Source organism: Grammomys surdaster, unplaced genomic scaffold (genome assembly GCF_004785775.1).
Source record: "Grammomys surdaster isolate TR1022 unplaced genomic scaffold, NIH_TR_1.0 125603, whole genome shotgun sequence".
Classification (NCBI taxonomy): Eukaryota; Metazoa; Chordata; class Mammalia; order Rodentia; family Muridae; genus Grammomys; species Grammomys surdaster.
The window spans coordinates 2,206-25,966 of NW_021620446.1; the positions used below are offsets into that span (position 1 = coordinate 2,206).

A 23,761-nucleotide genomic window follows, 5' to 3' on the forward strand; every position below is an offset into this window, starting at 1 on the left:
ATCATATAAGTTCGTTGTAAACAGCTAATTTCTCATCTTAAATTTTGGGCACTATCCATAGTGTTGTCTGTTTATGTTTGGCTTTTTGGTGATACATTTTTATGAATTGGTATATGAATAAAGCTATCATGAGTGGTGTTGATCAATGTTGTTATTTGTAACAGAATATCACTGTATGTGTTGATGGGACGTGGGTTGATATTTCAATATGTTTATGCAAGTTCTAAGTAAGTGTCTATGTTTCTGTGACATGGTCACGTCTGTCTCCCCTAGGTGTGATCTCCTCTCTTCTTGTTGTCTGTAAATACATAAGAGATGACTGCAGAGCGTCGTCACTCCACCATGCAGAGTCCTAGAACCTATGCTTCTGTCTAAATGGACGTGGTTACCATTGTCATATCTTGCTTAACACTTTCTCGTCTTTGATACTTATTATCTTATTAATTATTATTCTTCTAATATAGAGTTTTCTAGTTCCCACATGTGAGAGATAAATGTGATATCTGTCTTTCTGTACCTGGCCTATTTTTCTTCATATATTTTTCTCCATCCCTACCCATTGTACTGTACATAAAAGGGTACCATGCTTTTTATGGTTGAATAACACTCCATTGTGCATCTTTATTATCTTTCCTTCGTCCTCTCATTTCAAGATGTATGCCTAGGGTTATTCTGTTTATTTGCTAATATGACCTATTCTCCACAAGGGTGTGTTGGTGTTGCTCTGCTACACTGATTTTTTTTAAATTTTTATTGGTTATTTTGTTTATTTACATTTCAAATGTTATCACCCTTCCCAGTTTCCTCTCTGAAAAATCCCCATTCCACCCCCTCCCCCTACCTCCATGAGGGTGCTCCCCCACCTACCTGCCAACTCACGTCCCACTGCCCTAGCATTCCCCTATGCTGGGGCATCAAGCCTCACAGGATCAAGGGCCTCTACTCCCTTTGATGCCAGACAAGGCCATCCTCTGCTACCTATGCAGCTGGAGCCATAAATCCCTCCACATGTATTCTTTGGTTGGTGGTTTAGTCCCTGGGAGCTAGGGGAGGGTCTGGTTGATTGATATTGTTGTTCTTCCTATGGGGTTGCAAACCCCTCCAGCTCCTTCAGTCCTTCCCCTAACTTCTCCATAGGGATCCCCATGCTCAGTCCCATGATGGGCTGCAAGCATCCCCTGTATTGGTAAGGCTCTGGCCAAGCCTCTCAAGAGTTATCCATATCAGGCTCCTGTCAGCAAGTACTTCTTGGCATCAGCAATAGTGTCTGGGTTTGGAGGCTGCATATGGGATGAATCCTAGGTAGGGCAGTCTCTGGATGGCCTTTCCTTCAGTCTCTGCTCCACTCTTTGTCCCTGTATTTCCTTTAGACAGGAGCAATTCAGAGTTAAAATTTTAAAAAGAGTGAGTGGCCCCATCCCTCAACCGGGGGCTGTGCCTAACCTCTGGACATGGTCTCTACAGGTTCTCTCTCCCCTTAATTCCTGAATATATTTTCTGCATTTTGAAAGTGTCTCATTATGTAGCTCTGGCTAATCTGAACCTTTTTTATGTAGATGATTCAGGCTTTCAATGGCTTCAACCAAGAGCTGGGAAAAAAGGTGCATTGCCAACATGCACACCAATTTTGAAATGATATGATTTTTAAAATATTTTTTATAGATTCTTTAAGAAGTTCATACAATATATTTTGATAAGGTTCACTTTCCCTCCTCAACTCCTCCCAGGTACATCCTACTCACTCAACTTTTTTATATCTTCTCCTTTAAAACATACCAAGTCCAATCTCTACAGTCTACTTACCCATTTTAATTTACATCCCAAACACTGTCCCCCATCACAGTCCTCCCCTCATAGAGTCCCTCCTGCCACCCCTCCTCCCCTTCTCCTCTGAGAGGGTCAGGCCCTCCCTGGGTACCTCTCCACACCTTGGCACATGAAGACTCTACAAGGTTAGATGCATCCTCTACAAATGTAGCCAGACAAGGCAGCCCTAGGTGCTGGAGGCCTTGGTCCAGCTCATGTATAATGCTTTCCGGTTGGGGCTCAGTCTCTGAGATTTGCCAAAGGTCCAGGTTAGTTGACTCTGTTGGTCTTCCTGTGGATATCCTATCCTCGCTTCTGGGTCTTCAATCCTTCCCCCAACTCTTTCATAAGAGTCCCCAACATCCTTCCAGTGCTTGGTTGTGGGTATCTACATCTGTTTCAGTCACCTGCTGGGTAGAGACTCTCAGAGGACATTTATGCTAGACTCCTGTCTTCAAGCCTAAGAGAGTGTCACTAATAGTATCAGAATTGGTGCTTGTCAATGAGATGGGTCTCAAGTTGGGTCAATTATTGGTTGTCCATTCCTTCGGTTTCTGCTCCATCATTATCCTTACATTGCTTTACGACAAGATAAACTTTGGGATTGAAAGTTTTGTGGATGGGTTAGTGTCCTAATCCCTCCACTATGAGTCCTGCCTGGCTACAGGAGGTTGGCCAACTACTCTTAAGTATAGAGTCTACTTTGGAGTGTGATCTATAAAGAGAGATCATCACATCAGTAAACAAAACTGACTCTGCTTTTACCACCAAATGTTGATAGCTCCTCAGCTAACGTTGGGGCTATGTGTCTACCTCCTCCTCATGCTGGGATTTTATGTGTCTTGCACAGATCTTTTGTGTGCTGTAAAATCGCTGTGGGTTCATGTGTATATCTGCCTCATTATTTCCAGACATCCTTTGCTTGATTTCATCTGCCATCTCTGGGTCTTATAATCTTATTTCCTTCACATCTTCCATGAAGACTCCTAAGTTTTGAGGAAAGGGTTGTGATCTAAACCTCCCATTAAAGTCTGAGCACTCTGATGTTCCTTTTTCTGTATACATTGGCCAATTATAGGCCTTTGCATTAATTGTCCTCTGCTGCAAGAATAGGGTTGTCTGATGAGAGTTAAAGGATGGGCTGATCCATGAGTATGGCAGTCAGTTATGACGAGTCATTTTAATGCTATGCACATTTAGTAGAAAAACAGTAGTAGGTTGTCTTCTGAGGGCTATGATACGTCTAGTCACAGGTCCTTGGCCTTGTTAACAGTACCCCATAGTGGTTCTAGTTAGTGAGGTAGGCCTTAAATTCAGGAAAGAAAGAGAGAGAGAGAGAGAGAGAGAGAGAGAGAGAGAGAGAGAGAGAGAACAAAGAATAGTTGGTTAATCCATAACATTTGTGCACTACTGCATCAGTAGCCACATATTACCAAGGAGGCTGTTATTACAGCCCACAGGATTCTTATTTTTCAAAAGGCTTTTAGTGTTTCTTATCTCTCCACATATTCCCTACTCTACCCTTCCTCCCAACTTCTACCTCCCTTCATCATTCCTAGTTAATGTTCTCCTTCCTATATGTGAAGCATTATATGTCATCTCCTGTCCTTCTTCCCCACAGTGACTTTGGGATTATTGGGCTTGGTTTTGAAAAACATTCTCTTAGACAGATTTAAAGTGGGTTAGAGTCAAGACAGTCCCAAGTACAGGAGAAGCCACAGATAACAAGTAAACTTCAGGAAATTCATGGCTACTTGGCCATAGGGATGTCATTATCAGGTTGAGATTACCCATAGAGCCACCTCTCCAGATATCAGAAGAGACAAAGTGCCTCAGAAGTTAGGAGGCAGGTGTGAAGTAGCATACAAGAGTCATCCTAGTGTGTCTGTCTAAAATTGTCCTCGTGTGGAGAATGCCTGCTTTGGAGGTAAGGGGTACAGCTGTGTTGCCAAGCACTGTTTAGTGGTGACAGAGAAGTAAAGCACAGGCAGATGCTGAGTGAGGAATGCTTCTACTCATTGAACTTGAACTCTTTTCCTATGTTCAAGAAGATGAGGGAGGAGCAGATGTCCCTCTTGATTCAAATTTACATGGAGAATATTTCTAGGGGGTAAATCAAAAGTAAATAAAATATATGTGGTTTTCCAATGGTGTGGTGCAGAAAAAAAAAAAAAAAGACAAGAGGCCGCCATGAAGGAAATACTTTCACTCCTTCCCTTTTTGACAGCAGAGAGTTTGGAACCAGACTTTGAAGTGGTAAACCGTGATATTTTCTCAGAACCTGATAAACACAGCAGTGGACCTGATACTCTCCATGATGATGCTGAGTCTCAACCAGACAGGAGTGACAGAGTTTGTTCTACAGGGGTTCTCAGAGCACCCTGATCTAAGATTGTTCCTGACAGGCTGCTTCCTGTCCCTTTATACAATGGCTCTAATTGGCAACACTGTGATCATTGCTTTGGTCACCTCCAGCACTGAGCTTCACAGTCCCATGTACTTTTTCCTGTGCAACCTGGCCACCATGGATATTGTGTGCACCTCCTCTGTGATTCCCAAAGCCCTGGTTGGCCTACTGTCTGAGGAAAACACCATCTCCGTCAAAGGGTGCATGGTCCAGCTCTTCTTCCTTGTGTGGTCTGCATCCTCTGAGCTGCTGCTGCTCACGGTCATGGCCTATGACCGTTATGTGGCCATCTGCTTTCCTCTGCATTACAGCTCTAGGATGAGCCCACAGCTGTGTGGGGCCCTGGCCATGGGTGTGTGGTTCATCTGTGCTCTGAATGCATCTGTCCACACTGGTCTGATGACACGGCTGTCATTCTGTGGACCCAAAGTTATCACTCACTTCTTCTGTGAGATCCCCCCACTCCTCCTGCTCTCCTGTAGTCCCACATATGTGAATAGCATTATGACTCTTTTGGGAGATGCCTTTTTTGGAGGCATCAACTTCATGCTAACCCTGTTGTCTTATGGCTGCATCATTGCCAGCATCCTGCGCATGCGTTCTGCTGAGGGCAAGAGGAAGGCCTTTTCTACCTGCTCATCCCACCTCATCGTGGTCTCTGTGTACTACTCATCTGTGTTCTGTGCCTATATCAGTCCTGCTTCCAGCTACAGCCCAGAAAGAAGCAAAGTTTCCTCAGTGCTGTACTCAGTCCTCAGCCCAACCCTCAACCCCCTCATCTATACACTGAGGAACAAGGATGTCAAGCTTGCCCTGGGCAGGCTCTTGCCCTCTTTCTCACATTAAGTGGAGATGCATAGAATATTCTCCTGACCTGGGCTATTCCTAAACATCCTGAGAGCAGCTTCATGAAGTAAAGTGTACCTATCACTGCTTTAGAAAAACTTTCTCTGATACACATACTGGACAATTCCACTTACTGTAACTTCCAAAACAACAGAATTCGTAGAGGCAATGTAAACAAAACACTCAAGCTTTATTTCCTGATAAATACAAACCATTTCAAAAGTAATTAAAGTTTATCTAGATAGAGATTCCATGTTCCTGGACTGGAAGATTTCAGTGGGTAACGATGGTGATTGTCACAGAATAAATCTCTTTTCTCCTCTGCCTCCCTGTAACCATCACAGGGATTTGTTTTAGAATGAGGACTTAGAATGTAAACCTCACAAGGAAGGTTGAGGGGCTAGCATGTCCACAGTGTCTCAGAAAGGACAAAGTTGAGTGGCTTGACTTCTCCACTCCAGAGCTTCCTATTGAGCCGTGGAAGTCAAAGCTGGTACAGAGAAAGAATCTATGGAACAGAGGTGAAGTTTAAGTTTCAAAAATGAAGTCACATATGTCACACAACATACTTGTGAAAATGATGACAATTGACCTCATGGGTAGATTAATTGTTTCCAACAAAATGCTTTGGGGAAACTAGATGAATATCTGCAAAAAGGGTAACGTGGAAGCCTAGTCACAGTATCAATGACAAGTACCATACGCATAGATGAAAACGCTGGGGCTGAAACCCTTCTTTCATACAACCTATTTTAATCATATTTTCCCCTCGCATAACTCCCAGATCCTACTACCTACTTACCTACCTATCCAATACCCTTCTTTCTTTCTCAAACAAAACGCAAAAACACAAAACAAATCCAAACCAGTAAGAGAAAAAAAAAAGGAGTTCATTTTGCATTAACTAGTTACTCCTGGCTAACATTCTTTTTTTTTTTTATTTACTTATTTATTTTATGCATATGAGTATATCACCATTGCTCTCTTCAGACACACCAGAAGAGGGCACCAGACCTTGTTACAGATGTTTGTGAGCCACCATGTGGTTGCTGGGAATTGAACTCATGACCTCTGGAAGAGCAGTATGGTGCTCTTAACCACTGAGCCATCTCTCCAGCCCCCTGGCTAACATTCTTAAAACACTCCAAGAACATCAGGGAGGAAAAGGAGGAAGGAGGAAGGAGAAGTTCATCGGTGGCCACTACTAAGACACTGATGGGACTTCAGTCCAGTAGAGAAAGGATAGTGTCTGCAGCAACTGCTGCTGAGAAGATACTGTATCATTTTCAGACTAAACACATTCTTCTTCAACTACCTTCCTTCTTTCTAAAGGCTGTACCATGCCAGGGCTTGTGATACAAATTAGGTATGTTGCAGTACTTAGCACTTCATCCTTATGACCAAAATATCTTTTCAAAACATTTATTCTGTCTTGTGGTTTCAGAGGACTCGGTCCATGGACACTTGGCTCTTTGTTTTGGCATATGTGGTGGAGAAGCTTCCTCCCATCATGGCAGCCCACAACCCATAGAGAAACACCAGGGCTTTCTCCTTTTCCCTTTAGCCCATGCTTTCTAGTCCCCAGTCCCTCAAGTGTTTCTGCTAATCTCTCCCTTCTGTAAATCCTTTCTGGAAACACTCTCACCAGCACACAGGTTAACTTCTATTGTGGTAGGAACAGTAGGGGGTGCTGGAAGAATACAATCAGAAGGGAGGCTGTGCAGTTTACCAGGCAGTATGAAGAGTTTGCTCTGATACCTGCTTTTCTGACTTCAGAGTCTGGGGAATAACATGAAGGTCCTTCTACAGATGACAGACTAGATAGGCAGATCCAAGTGTAATCTCTATTACAATGTGGCTCTTCATCTACATAACAAAAAGTAGTTCTGAACATTCTCTTTAGTTTCTACTCTCTTGACTCACAAGTTGAATAAAAAAAAACAAGCTAGGGACACAGCCTATGGAAATAGTTTTTGAATGTGGGTTGATGTGGTGCCATTGTGTCAAGTCTCTGAGCAAATTTTGTATGCTTCGAGGACCTGACTTTTCATGGCGACAGAGTTGGCCACGCTTCAGCAAGCGTGATATAGTGATGCTAGGAATGAAAATAAAATCAGCAAAGGGCTGTGGAGGGTGTGAGAGTGCGGTGAGGTGCTCTGCTTCAATGCAACTATTGACCAGGAATGTAGAATATAGCATTCAGATCCTGAAGCCAATGACAGACTCTCCAGAGACAGACTCAGTGTGTTCACTCTCTTGAACACACTCTCTTACAGTTTGCCATCCACGTGACAGAAGTAAGTCCTGCACCTCCATTCCGGGAGCTTCATTCTCCCTAAGCCATCAGACCAGGGTAAGGTACCTAGGACACAGGCTGAACCCAAGAAATAAGGTTGGCCCTCCTTGGGGTCAAGGTTTGCTAGCTGTCAGGGTGTCTCAGAGGACTCAGATTCTGAGCCACAGCAACTAAGCTGGTCCTCAACCAGACTCAGAAGAAACAAACAAGGATCTCAGGCTGACGCTGAAGCACTAAACTCCAATAGTCGTATGCCACTCCAACATGTACTTGAACCAAGTGGGACCACATAGAGCAGGTCAGACGCCATTGCCAGTCAGGGTATGTGTACTAGCAATTAGCACAACCTGTAACCTGACTTGGGCAATCAGAGTGCAGTGAGTACTGAGCTTTTCCCTGGGTGTGAGCCATGACTCTACAGCTGGGACAAGGTTGAGCCTATTGTACTATTCACTGTGGCCTCACCAGTAGGTACACAGTGTGACACAGTGCTCTCAGCCAAGGCCAGGATGAAAATGAGATTCAGACTGCCAATGAAAGTGCTTCATCTACTTCCACCAGACCCTATTCTATACTAGAGCTTGGTCCCAGAGATTCAAGGTATTAGGTGCATATTGATGAAGTTCCTACTACTCTGAATTGCTCAGATCACCATCCTGCTAGGGTCATGTAGGAAGAGAGATGTGGCAAAATTATGTTATGCTGGCTGGCTCTGCTCCCATTTACCAACCAGAAAATCAATGTCAATGTGATAAAGGTCCCGTCACAACTGACAGGTTGTATGCACCTCTTCCTGAGATAAACCTTTACTCTGTGTGTTTTTACCTTCCCAGCCACAGGGCCCTCTAGACATTGTCTGTTCGTCCAGCCTGCGCTAAATTTCATGAAGACTGTCAATGGCCAATGTCCAGGGTATGTATATGGTGTCCTGAACACCATGTGTCCAGATCCAGTTGCCAGTTGTTTTTTTTTGGGGGGGGGGTGGTAATTTAATTTTTTCTTTTTTTTTCCTTTTATTCATTTTTTTAATTTTTTTAAATTTTTTCTCAAATCATAATTAATTCACACAGGGGTATAAACACAGAAAGGCAGGATGTGGGGAATGGAATGACACTGGAGTGTGGGTGTTCAGGGGGAATACAGATATCTTCAGAACCGGGTATTGGCTGGGTGAAGGTTCAGGGGACAAGTCACTATGACTCTGCCTATGACTCGCTTGTCCTTATCTAAGTTAGTATTGTCTGCCAAGGCTACCTATTTACAAGGTCTATGACTACTCAGGCTTATAAATTTCCACAAAAGCTGCCTGTTGACATTAACTTATAGCCATCTGTTTTAATGTTTTTCCACTGAGACCCAAGACTTGGTGTTTGTATACATATATGACAGGCCTATTGCTGATTTTAGGCCTATGGCTGATTTTAGGCCTACAGTGTGTAAGCAGGGCTGCCCCTGACATCTCCTCCCTTCTCTAAGTATAGAAGGGCTGTGGCAATTCTAAACTTGCGAAGGCGGGGATAGAGGCCTGACCTCCAGTATTTGAAGGGGACCTTGTAATGGCTCCAGTCCCCCTGTCGTTGTCCAGTGAGGCATGAGGGCCATACCCATCCCGATATCTTTTTCCTGGAGAGGGAATACTTTTGACATCAACCCCTATGCAGTCAGGCTTGTCCCTCAGGGAACCCAGAGAGATATTTTTATCTTTTATTTATATTCCCTTGCAGTGCTTAGCCTTGCAGCCTAAGCAAGAATTCAGATCGCCTGTCAGAGGGGGTTCTGGGTGGCCCCTGTCTGCTTGGTCTAGGGGCAGAAGTCCCCCCTTTTAGGTTGGGTGGAGATGGGTTTTGGAAACACCCTGTATAAAGTAACAACCTCATCTTGAGTCTCGTGGTCCTCCATAGCTAACTTATGATAATGTATCTGAGTAGATTTTGCTACCAAATTATTTATCTGTTGTATCACAGAGTTAGTCCGCCTATTTGAGAGCCAGGGACCAGCAGAAAAAAGCAAAAAGAACCCAAATAATGGTCCCAAGATGGGAGGAAATAGGGTTGACAACCTTGGAGAGGCTGCAAATCAATTCTTGTACCAGCATTCATCTGTCTCTTTCTCTCTCTGATTTTTCTTAGGCTTCACTACCTATTTCATGCTCTCTTTAGCCCTCCTTGTCTTGTCTATGTAAAGGCAACCTTCTTCTTTGAGGGTTGTACACAGTCAAGAGCTGTATACAGTCTTTTCTATTGTACTAGAGTAAATCAAGTCCAATAAGGATCTTTGCGATTTTAGGAGGTCTCTTCAGACGGCGAAACGAGGGATTTCTTCAGATTAGTGATGTCGATCTCTAGCTGTTTGATGTTCTTGTCAGTGGCCCTTCAAAGGTCTGAGTAGTATAAGTTTGGAGGCCAGCATCTGGATTAGAACTTCTAACAGCAGCCATCACGGGTGATTCATTTTTACCTGGAAAGGAAAAAGAAGGGGATTCTCAGGGAGATTTCTCTTCCCTGGATGTAAATTGTTATTCATCGTATTTATGGTTGGGCCTGGCTTTGTGGGGGTATCTATTTTTTTCATTAATCTTTTTGGTAGCCGGTTAGCTGTGCCTTCTGGGGCATATCAGTCCTCGACCCCATAAGGGAACTGGGTCTGGACCATTCCCTTTAAGGGTAAGAGGGTCCTTCCCCATATCTGTGGCAAAGTTTTGTTGGTCTTGGTGGTGCCAGACAGTTGCCAGTTTTATAAGAAGCCCAGATAGCATTAGGAAACACTTCATTGACTTCTTTTTTCCAATCATGTTTGGTTCTATCCAAACAAGGATATCTAGGATATCCATGTCTCTAGGATATCCAGCCTCCAGTTCCTGGACCTTCAGACAGTGTCAAGGGTAGGCTCTTTCTGTGGCATGGTTCTAAAACTGAACCAGTCATTGTTGGCCACTCTCACAATTTTTGTGTCACCTTTACTTGCAGACAGGAGCCTAATATAATTGTCATCAGAGAGGCTTCCAGCAACTGATGGAAGCAGTCCTCAGCCACACGACAGATGGAGCTTGGGGAATCCTACAGAAGAGGGAAAGGAAGGATTGTAGGAATAAGAAGGGTCAAAGACACCACAAAACACCCCACAAAATCAACTAACTTGGGCTCATAGGAGCTCACAGAACCTGAACCAACAAGCAGGAAGTCTGAATCAGTCTGACCTAGGCTCTCTACATGTATGTTCCAGTTGTGTAGCTTGGTCTTCTTGTAGGACTCCTAACAGTGGAATCAGGGGCTATCTCTGACTCTTTTGCCTGCTTTTGGGACCCTTTACTTCCTTCTGTGTTACCTCGTCTAGCTTTAATATGAGGGGAGGGGCCTAATATTATTGCAACTTGATGTGCCGGGTTTGGTTGATATCCCTAGGAAGCCTGCCCTTTTCTGAAGGGAAATGGAGGAGGAGTGGATGGGGGAGGGCAGAAGAGGGGTTTGGGAGGGACTTCGAGGGAAGGAGGGAGGGGAAACTGCAGTAGAAACATAATATATGAGACAATAAAATTAAAAATTATAAAAGAAACCCAGATAAACTTTAGTACACTTAGTAAAAGTATTACCAAATCCTGCCTGGGAAATTCAATTATAGAGTATTTGTTATGGATCTAAAATACAGGTTGAAGTAGAAATCCGATATTTTCTCTTGCAATGGTAGCTGAGGCACTGCCAAATGCCACTCTATTTCCATGTCTTTGAGGCCAGTAGCAATTGGCAAACTCCCTGTATCAGGATTTGGGTGTCTGAGAGGTGAGCCACAATGCCATGTGGACTTAAAGATTCCCTTGATGCCATCTCAACCCTCCTGGGCACCTGTTCTCCAGAAACGTCATGAGGAGATTGCTGCCTGTACAGTCTCTCTAGAATGCCAAGAAAGACAAGAGACAGATGCAGTTCAGGGCCATTCTTCCTGCTTGGGGAACTAAGGTGAATTCTTTGCATGCTGCCCCTTCTAAGGAAGTGGATGAGATTGACAGGTCTCCCAGATAAAGTAACACATTAATGAGTGTCACATTAATGGTGACAGACAGGCTAGAGACAGGAGCTGCTGCTGAGAGGTTTCCCTCTAAACCTCCTCTAGAACCTGTATCAGGGATCTGGCTTCAACCACTCCTGAATCACGACCAATATGTGTCCACTGTACTTTTTTGTATTTGTGAATAAGGCACATAAACTCCACTGGGGCCGGGAATGCTTCCATTCCCAAACACTGAAAAAGTCACAAGTATGACTTATCTGTATGGATACAGGCTTGGGACTGGACATCCAGTAGCTAGTAGACAGAAATCAGATAGGTAGGTAGATAGATAGATAGATAGATAGATAGATAGATAGATAGATAGATAAAGAAAACAAACCTGTGAGACATCCTCTAGATATCAGAAGTACTTACAGATATGCATCCATATTTTTCTGACACAGGAGACCATCATGATGATCTTAAGTGTCCCAAATTGGTCAGATAGATAGATAGATAGATAGATAGATAGATAGATAGATAGATAGATAGATAGATAATGAGTTCAAAACTAGCCTATATCACAAAGCAAAATCCTGTCCCTCCCCCAGATAATTACATTCTGTACTAAGTATGTACAAACTTTCTTCTTATCATAATTTCCTTAAACTTCAATATGACAACAATTTGTATAGCATACACATTGTATTAGGTATTGCAAATAACAATTTGTCCCTTTGTCAACCTAGGCTCACCTCTGCCCATAGAAGGTGGGACATAGGGATTCTGCCACGGGCAGGACAAAGAATGAGCCCTTTCTGATTTAGTTGCTTATTCTCAAAGAAGGTTTCATTCTTTTCTTCTTTCTTGGTTAAGTTTTACATTTTAACATTTCAGTTTTCCAAGGTTCTACACCTCACTGGTTTTACTATTTAATGAGCAAAGAATATTCTAGAATGATTATCTTCGGTGTACCTGCAACTAACCTACAACTGCTATGCAGAGACAAGACATGCCCAGGAGAAGTTTGCTTCTAGGAAACACACTCTACTCTTCCTATGGCCCTCTGAAACTACGAAATTTTCTAGTTGAATTCCTAAGTGACAGTCTTCAATTGCTGCAGATGCTCAGACGCTGGGAGAGAAGCCAGCCAGGTCTAAGGTCCCTCAGAGTCTCACTACACAGTTCAGTCTGAAAGACTTCTGTCTTGCTGCTCGGAGTTCAGAGATATTTGTAGTAAGCGTTTTGGTTTCTTTAAAAACTCAGTTATGTTATGTTTTTGTTTTAATCTCAGGTATGAGATATGGAGCTACTTTGGATTGCCCACAGCAGCTAAATGATTTGTCTCTGGCAGGGGTGTGATTCTACCAGCTGAAGATAGTTTGGAAATCTGGGGATTCTTGAGAGGATTATAAAAATGCCAGAGCCCCAGTAGATTGTGGCAGCTGCTCCTTTCTCTGCTGCTGCTGGTTCCTCCTGCTGTTTTTGATATTTGTTGGGTAGCTGAAGTTTTGGTTTGCTGATTGCTGGATTGCTGGTTGGAGATATCTGGACAATAAAGATTGGACTTGCCCCCAAGGAACTCGACATCCCTAATCATCAGGAAGTAGTTTAAAGAGGTCTATGCCCCCTTTGCCCTCTAACCTTTCTCATCTACCTAGTGTTGGGGGTTGGAAGGGGTTGAGGTGGAGAAGGGTGTACCCAATAAAGTAGCCAAAAGTCCAGCTACAGTTATCTGCCAACAACAAGAAGTATTGACTTGTATCTGGATAGCCTTGGCTGTATGATGCAACCCAAGGCAACCTCTGCCCCATGGGAGGTCTTCCGCAAGCCCTGGGTCATGTGTCTTTGTACCTGAGAGCCAAGATCACAATGAAGATTATTCAGAAGATCATTCACAGGGCAATTAAGCCACAGGTGTTTTTCTGTGTTCCTGCTGTCTGTGGCCAGAAGCCAGATGCTGGCCCAGTTCCTGCTCAGTTGTTTGTATCCAAGTCTCAGGTAGAATCATAGCAGAGGACTCTTGGTCATGGTACTCTCAGGTCCTAGTTCACCAGAAAAGGATCTCAGTTTTCTCTAACTACATGAGTCCATTTGTAAGGAAATATGCATGTGTTTGGGTCTGTGGTAACAAGTATCGTGGGTGGGAAAAGGTTACCTACACTCTGCATCTCAACAGAGGCAAGTACAGAGATGGATTTCTGCAGGATGTCCTGATAAGAGTCTGGGCAGAGAGGCTGCAATTTCACATGCCCCCACCCTTCAGGAGCTGGGTGGCTCTGTGCACTCCTCCAGGCTAGAGCTGTGACAGTCCAGCTCCTTGAAATATGGTGGTCCTGTGCCCTTAAACGGACTTTCTCCTCGACCAATGTGGTTTCTCTTACTCCTCAAGGTACAAGTTTCAGGATAGCAAATGCCTTCGCCATCACAAAATGCTGATGGCGAAACAGAGTGAAGTTGTAAATTATATTCTTAGTACTGGAAATTTTTTATCTTTAATTTAAAATTAGGGGCTGTGAACATAGTGGAGCATGTGTCCTTGTTATATGTTGGAGCATCTTCTGGGTATATGCCCAGGAGTGGTATAGCTGGGTCCTCAGGTAATGCTATGTCCAATTTTCTGAGGAACCACCAGACTGATTTCCAGAGTGGTTGTACCAGCTTGCAATCTCACCAACAATGGAGGAGTGTTCCTCTTTCTCCACATCCTCACCAGCATCTGCTATCACCTGAGTTTTTGATCTTGGCCATTCTGACTGGTATGAGGTGGAATCTCAGGGTTGTTTTGATTTGCATTTCCCTGATGACTAAGGATGTTGAACATTTCTTTAGGAGTTTCTCTGCCATTTGTGTTTCCACAGTTGAAAATTCTCTGTTTAGCTCTGTTCCCCATTTTTAATAGGGTTATTTGGTTCTCTAGAGTCTAATTTCTTGAGTTCTTTGTATATATTGAATATTAGCCCTCTATTGGATGTAGGAATTGGTAAAGATCTTTTCCCAATCTGTTGGTTGGCATTTTGTCCTATTAACAGTGTCCTTTGCCTTACAAAAGCTTTGCAATTTTATGAAGTCCCATTTGTCAATTCTTAATCTTAGAGCATAAGCCATTGGTGTTCTGTTCAGGAACTTTTCCCCTGTGCCTAGGTATTCAAGTGTCTTCCCCACCTTCTCTTCTATTAGTTTCTGTGTATCTGGTTTTATGTTAAGGTCCTTTATCCACTTGGACTTGAGCTTTGTACAAGGAGATAAGAATGGATCGATTTTCATTTTTCTACATGCTGACCTCCAGTTGAAACAGCATCATTTGTTGAAAATGCTGTCCTTTTTCCACTTGACAGTTTTAGATCCTTTGTCAAAGATCAAGTGACCATAGGTGTGTGGGTTCATTTCTGTGTCTTCAATTCTATTCCATTGATCTTCCTGCCTGTCTCTGTATCAATACCAGATAGTTTTTATCACTATTGCGCTGTAGTACAGCTTGAGGTCAGGGATGGTGATTCCCCCAGAAGTTCTTTTATTGTTGAGAATAGTTCTCAATATCCTGGGTTTTTTGTTATTCCAAATGAATTTTCAAATTGGTCTTTCTATCTCTATGAAGAATTGATTTGGAATTTTGATGGGGATTGCACTGAATCTATAGATTGCTTTTGGCAAGATGGCCATTTTTACTATATTAATCCTACCAATCCATGAACATGGAAGATCTTTCCATTTTTCTGAAATCTTCTTCAATTTCTTTCTTCAGAGACTTGAAGTTCTTGTCATACAGATCTTTCACTTGCTTGGTTAGATTCACACCAAGGTATTTTATATTAGTTGTGACTATTGTGAAAGGTGTCACTTCTCTAATTTCTTTCTCAGCCTGTTTATCCTTCTAGTAGAGGAAGATTGCTGATTTGTTTGAGTTGATTTTATATCCAGCCACTTTGCTGAAGTTGTTTATCAGGTTTAGGAGTTCTCTGGTGGAAGTTTTAAGGTCACTTAAGTACCACTATGTTCATAGCAGCCTTATTTATAATAGCCAGAAGCTGGAAAGAACCCAGATTCCTTCAACAGAGGAATGGATACAGAAAATGTGGTATATTTACACAATGGAATATTACTCTGCTATTAAAAACAACAAATTCGAGAAATTCTTAGGTAAATGGATGGAACTAGAAAATATCATCCTGAGTGAGGTAACCCAGTCACAAAAGAACACACATGGTATGTACTCACTGATAACTAGATATTAGCCCAAAAGCTCGCAATATCCAAGATACAACTCACAGACCACATGAAGCTCATGAACAAGAAAGACCAAAGTGTGGGTGCTTTGGCCCTTCTTAGAAGGGGTGACAAAATACTCATTGGAGCAAATATGGAGACAAAGTGTAGGGCAGAAACTGAAGGAGGGGCAGTCCAGAGACTGCTCCACCTGGGTTTCCATCCCTTGTGCATTCACCAAAGGTAGACACTGATGTGGATGCCAGGAAGTGCATGCTGACAGGAGCCTGATATAGCTATCTCTTTAGACGTCTGCCAGAGCCTGAAATATACAGAGGCGGAAGCTCATAGCTAACCATTAAGCTGATCATGGGGTTCCCAATGGAGGAGTGAGAGAGAAGACTGAAGGAGCAAAAGGTTTGCAGCCCTATGAGGAGAGCAATAATACCAACCAACCAGAGCTCCCAGGGCCTAAACCACCAGCCTGGGAGCACATAGGGAAGGGCCCATGGCTCCAGCTGTATATGTAGGGGAGGATGACAGTGTCAGGTATAGGTAGGTGAGGAAGTCCTTGGCCCAGTGAAGGCTGGACGCCCCAGTGTGGGGGAAATCATGGGTGGGGAGGTGAGAGTAGGAGGGTGGGTGGGGGCATATCCTCATAGAAGCAGGGGGAGGCGGGAAGGGATAGGGAGTTCCTGGGTGGGGGAGAAAAGGGATTACATCTGAAATGTAAATAAAGTATCCAATAAAAAATGCCGTAATAATAAAAAAAAATTAAAATTAGGGGCAATGTATACTTTTTTTAAATTAAGCCTATATCCAAATATAAAGCCGTTCGCAGCAACGATAACATTTTCACCTTTGTTTTTCTTTCACCTCCACCTTTGTGCAACGTCCCTTCCAACCTGAGCTGCCAAAAGCATTTACACAGTGTCAAACAGCAATGTAAAAGAAGAGCTTGTGTAGGGAGGAGCTGAAAAACTAATGGAGGATTCCCCCACCCGTTGTGTGTTTCCCCACATGCCTGGGAGAAAGAGTGACTGCACAATGCTGTTCTTAGCCGCCATGTACAGAGTCTATTTATTTAAGGTTTACCACATTTCCCACTGAGGCCCTTTCTCTCTCTTCTTGGCCCTTCACCATTATGTCTCCTCACTCTCTTTCATCCCTTCTTGTCCATCATGAAGGTGACACATTCTCTGACCAATATTTGCAGATGGGAGCACTGGTTGATGGTGGATAAGAATCATGGGAAGGTCACTGAGGTAATGTGTCATCTCTGCACACTGCTCCAGAGATCTGTCACATTCATAGGCCTGTCACCGTAACCTGACCCTAGCCTACCTCCATATTGGCATTTCAAGAACATTTGATTAATTTTCTGTTGTGTAAATCCCACTGCTGCGTATAAGAAATATCTTGCTTCATATAGCTAGTTAGTCATTTATACACAAGTCCTGTATTTCCTACCATTTGGTTTATAAACGACTCCAAGTAAATGAATTAGCCAGTTTTTAGTGCAGAATAACTGGCTTTTGTGAAAGTAGGTAGATACCTTCTAAGAAAAGTAAAGATGATGGAACCCATCACTCATCCCTAAGGATCCTAGGGTTTTGCAGCCAGAGCAGAGTGTTCACTTCAACCGAGCCCTGGCTCTTTGCTGCTGAATGGCAGAGTGTCTGTGGCATGGACCTTTTCTTAGGAGGGCACTCATGTCACTTCAACAAAAGAAGCCTCTAAGGACGGGGCAGCTGGGTTTCATCTACTGATCCATTTATTATTATTCATACAACTAAACACACATCCACACATCATTTAACAAATCCAACATTCAACCATTTATTATTCACTTATCCACCATCCAGCTGTTATCACTTATCCACCATCCAGCTGTTATTCACTTACCCACCATCAGCTATCTATATTCACTTATCCACCACCCAGCCATCTACTATTCACTTATCCACCATTGAGCCATCTATTATTCACTCACCCACCACTCAGCTATCTATTATCCACTTATCTACCACCCAGCTATCCATTATTCACTCATCCACCATCCAGCCATTTCTTACCCTCTTGCCCACCCGTTCACGTGTCACATGCATTTAGAGTGTCTGCCTGCCAATTTCTAGAATAATATTGCTGAATCTGGATGGAAAGTTCACTGGACTATAAATTCCCATGCAGGGATTAAAATCTGGAGTATACTGAGTCTCCACATGCATGAACATACTATGTCTCCACTATTTAGGTCTTTTTAATTTCTTTCAGCAATGTTTCTGAGTCTTGGTGAACAATTGCACAAAAAATACCAAAGCATTTCCTGTTACACTCTATTGTAAATGGTATTTTAAGACTTGAGTCTCCAATTAGTCTTCACAAGTAACAAGATATTAAAGTATTTGTTTTCACACATTTGCTTTCCATTCTTTAGCATCGTTGAATCCATTTACCACTTTTTAAATTTTATGTGCTTTATTTTATGTGTTTCGTGTACCTGAGCATACATATGCACATCACATGCATGCATGAGTAAACAGACATTAGAAGATGGTGTCAGATCCAATGAAACTGGAGTGATCGGTGGTTTTGAGCTGAACTCATGCAAGGAATTGGACCCATGACCTCTACAAGATCAAAAGGAGCTCTTAACCTCAAGGCTCTCTCTCCAGCCCTCATTTGCTTCTTTTAAGAGACATTTTTTGTAGTGGAATCACAAAATATTCCACGTGTCCAATGTTGTACAAACATTAAAAACAGATTCATTCCTTTCCTTATTCTCCAACCTCTGTCTTCACATCTTCTCAGCCTCCAGTAGTGATGTGAGGTTCTAGAGCAACACTGAAAAGAAGCAGTGAGAGGAAGAAGAATAGACAAGCTTCCATGAGAGAAATGCATTCACTCTGCCCCCTTATGCCAACAGGGTAAACTTTAAGATGGTTAAGTTTGAAAACCAGACATTGAAGTTTTGGACTATGACCTTGGCTCAGAGGCTTGTAGACACAGGGGTGGATCTAGAGCTGTTCAATGCTAATGTCGAGTGCCAACCAGACAGTAGTGACTGAGTTCAACTTGCAACGGTTCTCAGAACAGCTGAGTTTGTGAATGTTCCTGCTTGGCTGCGTCCTGTCCCTCTATGCCATAGCATTCACAGACAATGCAGTAAACATTATTCTGGAGTCCAGCACTGGGCTCCACAGTCCCATGTACTTTTTACCTGTGAAACTTGGCCACCATGGATATTGTCTGTACCTCATCTGTGCTTCCCATGACCCTAGTTGGGCTACTGTCTGAGGAAAACCCCATCTCCTTCAAGGAGTGCATGGCCCAGCTCTTCTTTCTTGTCTAGTCTGCATCCTCTGAGTCTTATCCTTCTACTGGGGGGTCTTGCTTGGCTACAGGAGGTGGTCTCTTCAGGTTCTCTGTCCCCATTGTTAGGCACCTTGGCTAAGGTCACCCACATTGACTCCAGGGAGTCTCCCCCATCCCAGGTCTCTGGAACTTTCTAGAGATTCCCCCCTCCCAACAGCTGCAGATTTCCATTCATTCTCCTGGTCCTCTGGGCCTCTCTCCTGTCTTTCCCCCCACCTGATCCTGTCTCCTCATTCATTTCTCTCTCCCCTATTCCCCAAGTTCCCTCCTTCCCTCTGCTTTCTGTGGCTATTTTGTTTCCCCTTCTGGGTGGGATTTAAGCATCTTTACCTGAGCCTTCCTTCTTGTTTAACTTCTTTGGATCTGTGGGGTATATTATGGGTATCCTGTACTTTATGGCTAATAGCCACCTATCAGTGAGTACATACCATGCATGTCCTTTTGGTCTGGGTTACCTCACTCATGATGATATTTTCTAGTTCCACCCATTTGCCTGCAAAATTCATGATGTACTCACTATTAATAGCTGAATAATATTCCATTGTGTAAATGAACCACATTTTCTGTATCCATTCTTTGGTTGAGGGACTTCTGGGTTGCTTCCAGTTTCTGGCTACTACAAATAAGGCTGCTATGAACACAGTGGACCACGTGTCCTTGTGGTATGATGGAACATCTTCTGGGTAATGCTCAGGAGCAAAATAGCTGGGTCTTCAGGCAGAACTAAAATTTTCTGAGAAACTGACAGATTGATTTCCATAGTGATTATATAAGTTTGCACTCTACCACCAATGAAGGAGTGTTCCCCTTTCTCCACTTCCTTGGCAGCATGTGCTATCCCTTGAGTTTTGGATCTTAGCCATTCTGAGGGTATAAGGTGTAATCTTAGGGGTTTTTTCATTTGCATTTCCCTGTTAAGTAAAATTTTGAGCATTTCTTTAAGTGCTTCTCGGCCATTCGAAATTCTTCTGTTGAGAATTCTCTGTTTAGTTCTGTACCCAATTTTTAAATTGGTTTATTTGATTTGTTGGAGTTTAACTTCTTGAGTTTTTTATATTTTGGATATTAGTCCTCTGTTGGATGTAGGGTTAATGAAAATCTTTTCCCAATGTGTAGGCTGCCATTTTGTCTTGTTGACCGTGTCCATTGCCTTACAGAAACTTTTCAGTTTCACACGGTCTTTTTTATTAATTGTTGATCTTAAAATCTAAGCCATTCAATTTGATGTTGGCTATTGGCTTTCTGTATCTTCCTTTTATTATGTTTAGATATGTACCTCAAATACCGGATCTCTCCAAGACTTTTTTTTTTTAAACTTTAGTCCCTCTTGCAGCTCAGAATGAGACAAGCTTAACAGACCAGTGTGCACAGAATAAGCAGGCTGTCCTCACAAATGACTTCTGGGTGCCAACATGGTGGGTACCACCGTCATAGAGTTCTAAGTACAATGTATGGATGTATGTGTGTATGTTTGTCTAGCATAGTGAGTCCCCACCCTAAATCCTGAGCTATAGGAAAGGGCTATCGCCGAAGGTCAGAGTACAAATGCTGTTACACTGACCCAGGGACAGGAGGCCTGAGAGGTTACAAAGTGGACAGTGAAGTTCCAACAGAGCCTCACACCACAAGACACTGGCATGACCTTTGTCACCTTTCTAACTGCCTTGTCTGAGGAATAAGCCCCCAGGCTGATATACCTATAATCCCCAGCACCTAGGAGGAGGAGGAGGCAGGGCTGCTGTGGAGTTTAAGGCCAGCCAGGGTTATACAGGGAGAGCCTTCTTTGAACAAACCAAACAAAATACAAGGCAACCCACCCTGACAAAAATAAAAGGGAAAACCAAGACCCTCTTCATCCAGATTAAGTGTGGGTCTGGCCCACTGCTTTAAGAGTCTTGGAGGGGGTGGGAGGGAGATCTGAGCTAGTTGCCCACCCAACATTAAACACCGAGACGGAAGGCAGGATGAAGCAGCGTAACTCTTTCCTCCACAGCCTGCGTTGATTTCAGAGACGAGCAGCCAACATGGAGCAGCCAACAATCCCTTTCCATGGAACTGGGCTGTGTTAAGTACTTCGATGCTCATACACTACTGTTGTTTTCCTGGTCCCTTTCTTCAATTTTTGAAGACAGAAAATAATCTTCTCTGAAGATACTTGATAATTTTAAACAACAAAAACACTTCCAGTGTGTGCTTTTGGAAAACCTGCTCTAGTTGAGCTGCCAGATAAGCTGATTGATCCGGTCTCCCCGGTAGCCAGGTGAGCCCATCTCCTTGAGGAACCCCACTCTATTCTTGGTAGCATGACGGGCCACAGACAGGTGGAAAGGGGACAGGAATAAAGAGATCTCCTTGAAATGCTTCCCAGGGAAGGCAATTTCATGGATGAGGTCTTCCAGGCAAATGACACCAAATCTCCCCAGGTGCTCCTCAATCACTGTGTTGTCTGTCAGAGGGACAGTCTTCTTGTTGATCTTTGCTTGTCCACGTTTCAAGATGAGTTCCCGGACAGACTTCAGATTTGGAAATCCCCAGGTCACATAAGGCTCCACTGTGTGCAGCATTCTCACACTTTCCGGGGTGACCTTGACAAAGACTCCACTGAACAGTTTCTTCAGGCCAAGTTTCATGATGGTGCTCTTTACCAATAAACTCACTCCTTCAATCCTTTCAATGCGTATAACGAAGGCCAGGGAATGCTTATCAGGCACTTCCAAAGCATGAGGCTTCACTTCTAGTCGCTGGACACGCACCTTGTCGCGTTGCTGCCGCCAGGAATCATGTACGAAAGATTCTAGTCGTCTAAACTTGAATTGTTTCCCTTTTCTCTCTCTCTTTGCCAAAAGTGCCTGCTTTGCCTGAGTGGCCTTGAGGGCTTGATAAGCCTTCCTCTTTTTCAGGAGATTTTCTGGAACCAAAGGAATCTTTTTTCTTTCCCCTTCCTCCGCCATCTTTCCAGTGCTTCAGCTACTGCCTCTCCAAGACTTTTAACATGAAGGGGTATTGGGTTTTCCTAAAGACTTTTTCAGCATTTAATGATCATGTGATTTTTGTCTTTGTTGTTTATTTAGTAGATTACATTGATGGATTCTTATATATTGATCCATCCCTGCATTCCTGGGATGAAGCCTATTTGATCTTAGTGAATGATGTTTTTTATGTGTTTTGAGATTCCATTTGCAAGAATTTCATGAGTATTTTTACATCGATGCTCATAAGTGAAATTGGTCTGAAGTTCTCTTTCTTTGTTGAGTCTTTGTATGGTTTAGGTATCAGGGTAACTGTAGCCTCATAGAATAAATTAGTGTTCCTTCTCTTTCTATTTTGTCTAATAGTTCAAGAAGTACTGGAATTAGCTCTTCTTTGAATGAGCTTTGAATAACTGGTAAGATTCGACACTAAAACCATTTGGCTCTGCACTTTTTTAATGACTACTTCTATTTCATTAGGGGTCATGGGTCTGCTTAGATAGTTACCTGATCCTGATTGAACTTTGGTATGTGGTATCTGTCTAGAAACTCATCCATTTAGTTTAGATTTTCTAGTTTTGTGGAGTACACGCATTTGAAGTAAGACCTAATAATTTTTTGCATTTCCTCAGTTTCTGTTATCATGTTTCCCTTTTCATTTCTGATTTTGTTAATTTTGATACTGTCTCTGTGCTTTTTCATTAGTTTAGCTAAGGGTTTGTCTATCTTGTTGATTTTCTCAAAGATCTAGCTCTTGGTTTTGTTGATTCTTTGTTCTGTTTTCTTTGTTTCTAATTGCCTGTTTTCAGCCCCGAGTTTGACTATTTCATTCCCCTACTCCTCTTGGATGTTTTTGATTCTTTTTGTTCTAGAGCTTTCAAGTATGTTGTTATGTTGTTAGTATGTACTCTCTACAATTTCCTTATGAAAGCACTAAGTGCTACGAACTTTCCTCTTATCACTGCTTTCATTGTATCTTATAAGTTTGAGTATGTTTTGCCTTCTTTTTCATTGAATTCTAGAACACCTTTAGTTTCTGTCTTTATTTCTTCCCTGACCAAGTCATCATTCACAAAAGAATTGTTCAGTTTTCATGAATATGTGGGATTTCTGTTGTTTCTGTTGTTGAAGTCCTGCCTTAATCCATAGTGATCTGACAGAATGCAAGGGCTTATTTCAGTTTTCTTGTGTCTGTTGAGGCTTGCTTTGTGCCCAATTATATGGTCAATTTTGGAAAAGGAATCCACAAGGTGCTGAGAAGAGGGAATATTCTTTTGTTTTAGGCTAAACAAAATATTCTGGAGGTATCTGTTACATCCATTTGCTTCATAATTTCTGCTAGTTTTATTGTTTCTCTGGGTTTTTTTCTGTTTAAATTACATGTCCATTGCTAAGAGTGGGGTGTTGAAGTCCCCATTATTATTATGTGGGGTTCAATGTGTGCCTTGAGCTTTAAGTTTCTTTTACAAATGTGGATACCCTTGCATTTGGGGCACCTATGTTTAGAACTGAGACTTCATTTTGGTGGATTTTTCCTTTGTTGAGTATGAAGTGTCCTTCCCCATCTCTTTTGATTACTTTTGGTTGAAAGTCTATTTTATTAGATATTAGAACGGCCACTCCAGCATGTTTCTTAAGACGGTTTGCTTGGAAAACCTCTTATCAGTCCTTTACTTTGAGGTAGTGTCTATCTTTGTTGCTGAAGTATATTTCTTGTATGCAACAGAATGATGAAGCCGGTTTATGTATCCAGTCTGTTAGCCTGTGTAGCATGTGTCTTTTTATTAGGGAATTGAATCTATTGATATTGAGATATATTAATGACCAATGGTTGTTAGTTCCTGTTATTTTGATGTTGGATCTCTCTCTCCC

The 23,761-nt window shown here is 42.6% G+C and overlaps 1 protein-coding gene and 1 pseudogene across 1 annotated transcript; one reads left to right on the plus strand and one right to left on the minus strand.

Annotated features, from left to right (window-relative positions):
* The first annotated feature begins 4,106 nt into the window (after positions 1-4,106).
* On the plus strand, positions 4,107-5,118 carry LOC114638461 (olfactory receptor 13A1-like). Its single transcript, XM_028786899.1, has one exon. The coding sequence runs from the start codon at positions 4,121-4,123 to the stop codon at positions 5,057-5,059; it is 939 nt and encodes a 312-aa protein (XP_028642732.1). The 5' UTR covers positions 4,107-4,120; the 3' UTR covers positions 5,060-5,118.
* A 15,565-nt stretch (positions 5,119-20,683) lies between these two features.
* On the minus strand, positions 20,684-21,886 carry LOC114638490 (annotated as a pseudogene).
* Between the last annotated feature and the right edge of the window lie 1,875 nt (positions 21,887-23,761).

Bases quoted from the DNA above. Each gene is read 5' to 3' on its own strand.
- LOC114638461 (XM_028786899.1), top strand. From the start codon at position 4,121: ATGATGATGCTGAGTCTCAACCAGACAGGAGTGACAGAGTTTGTTCTA.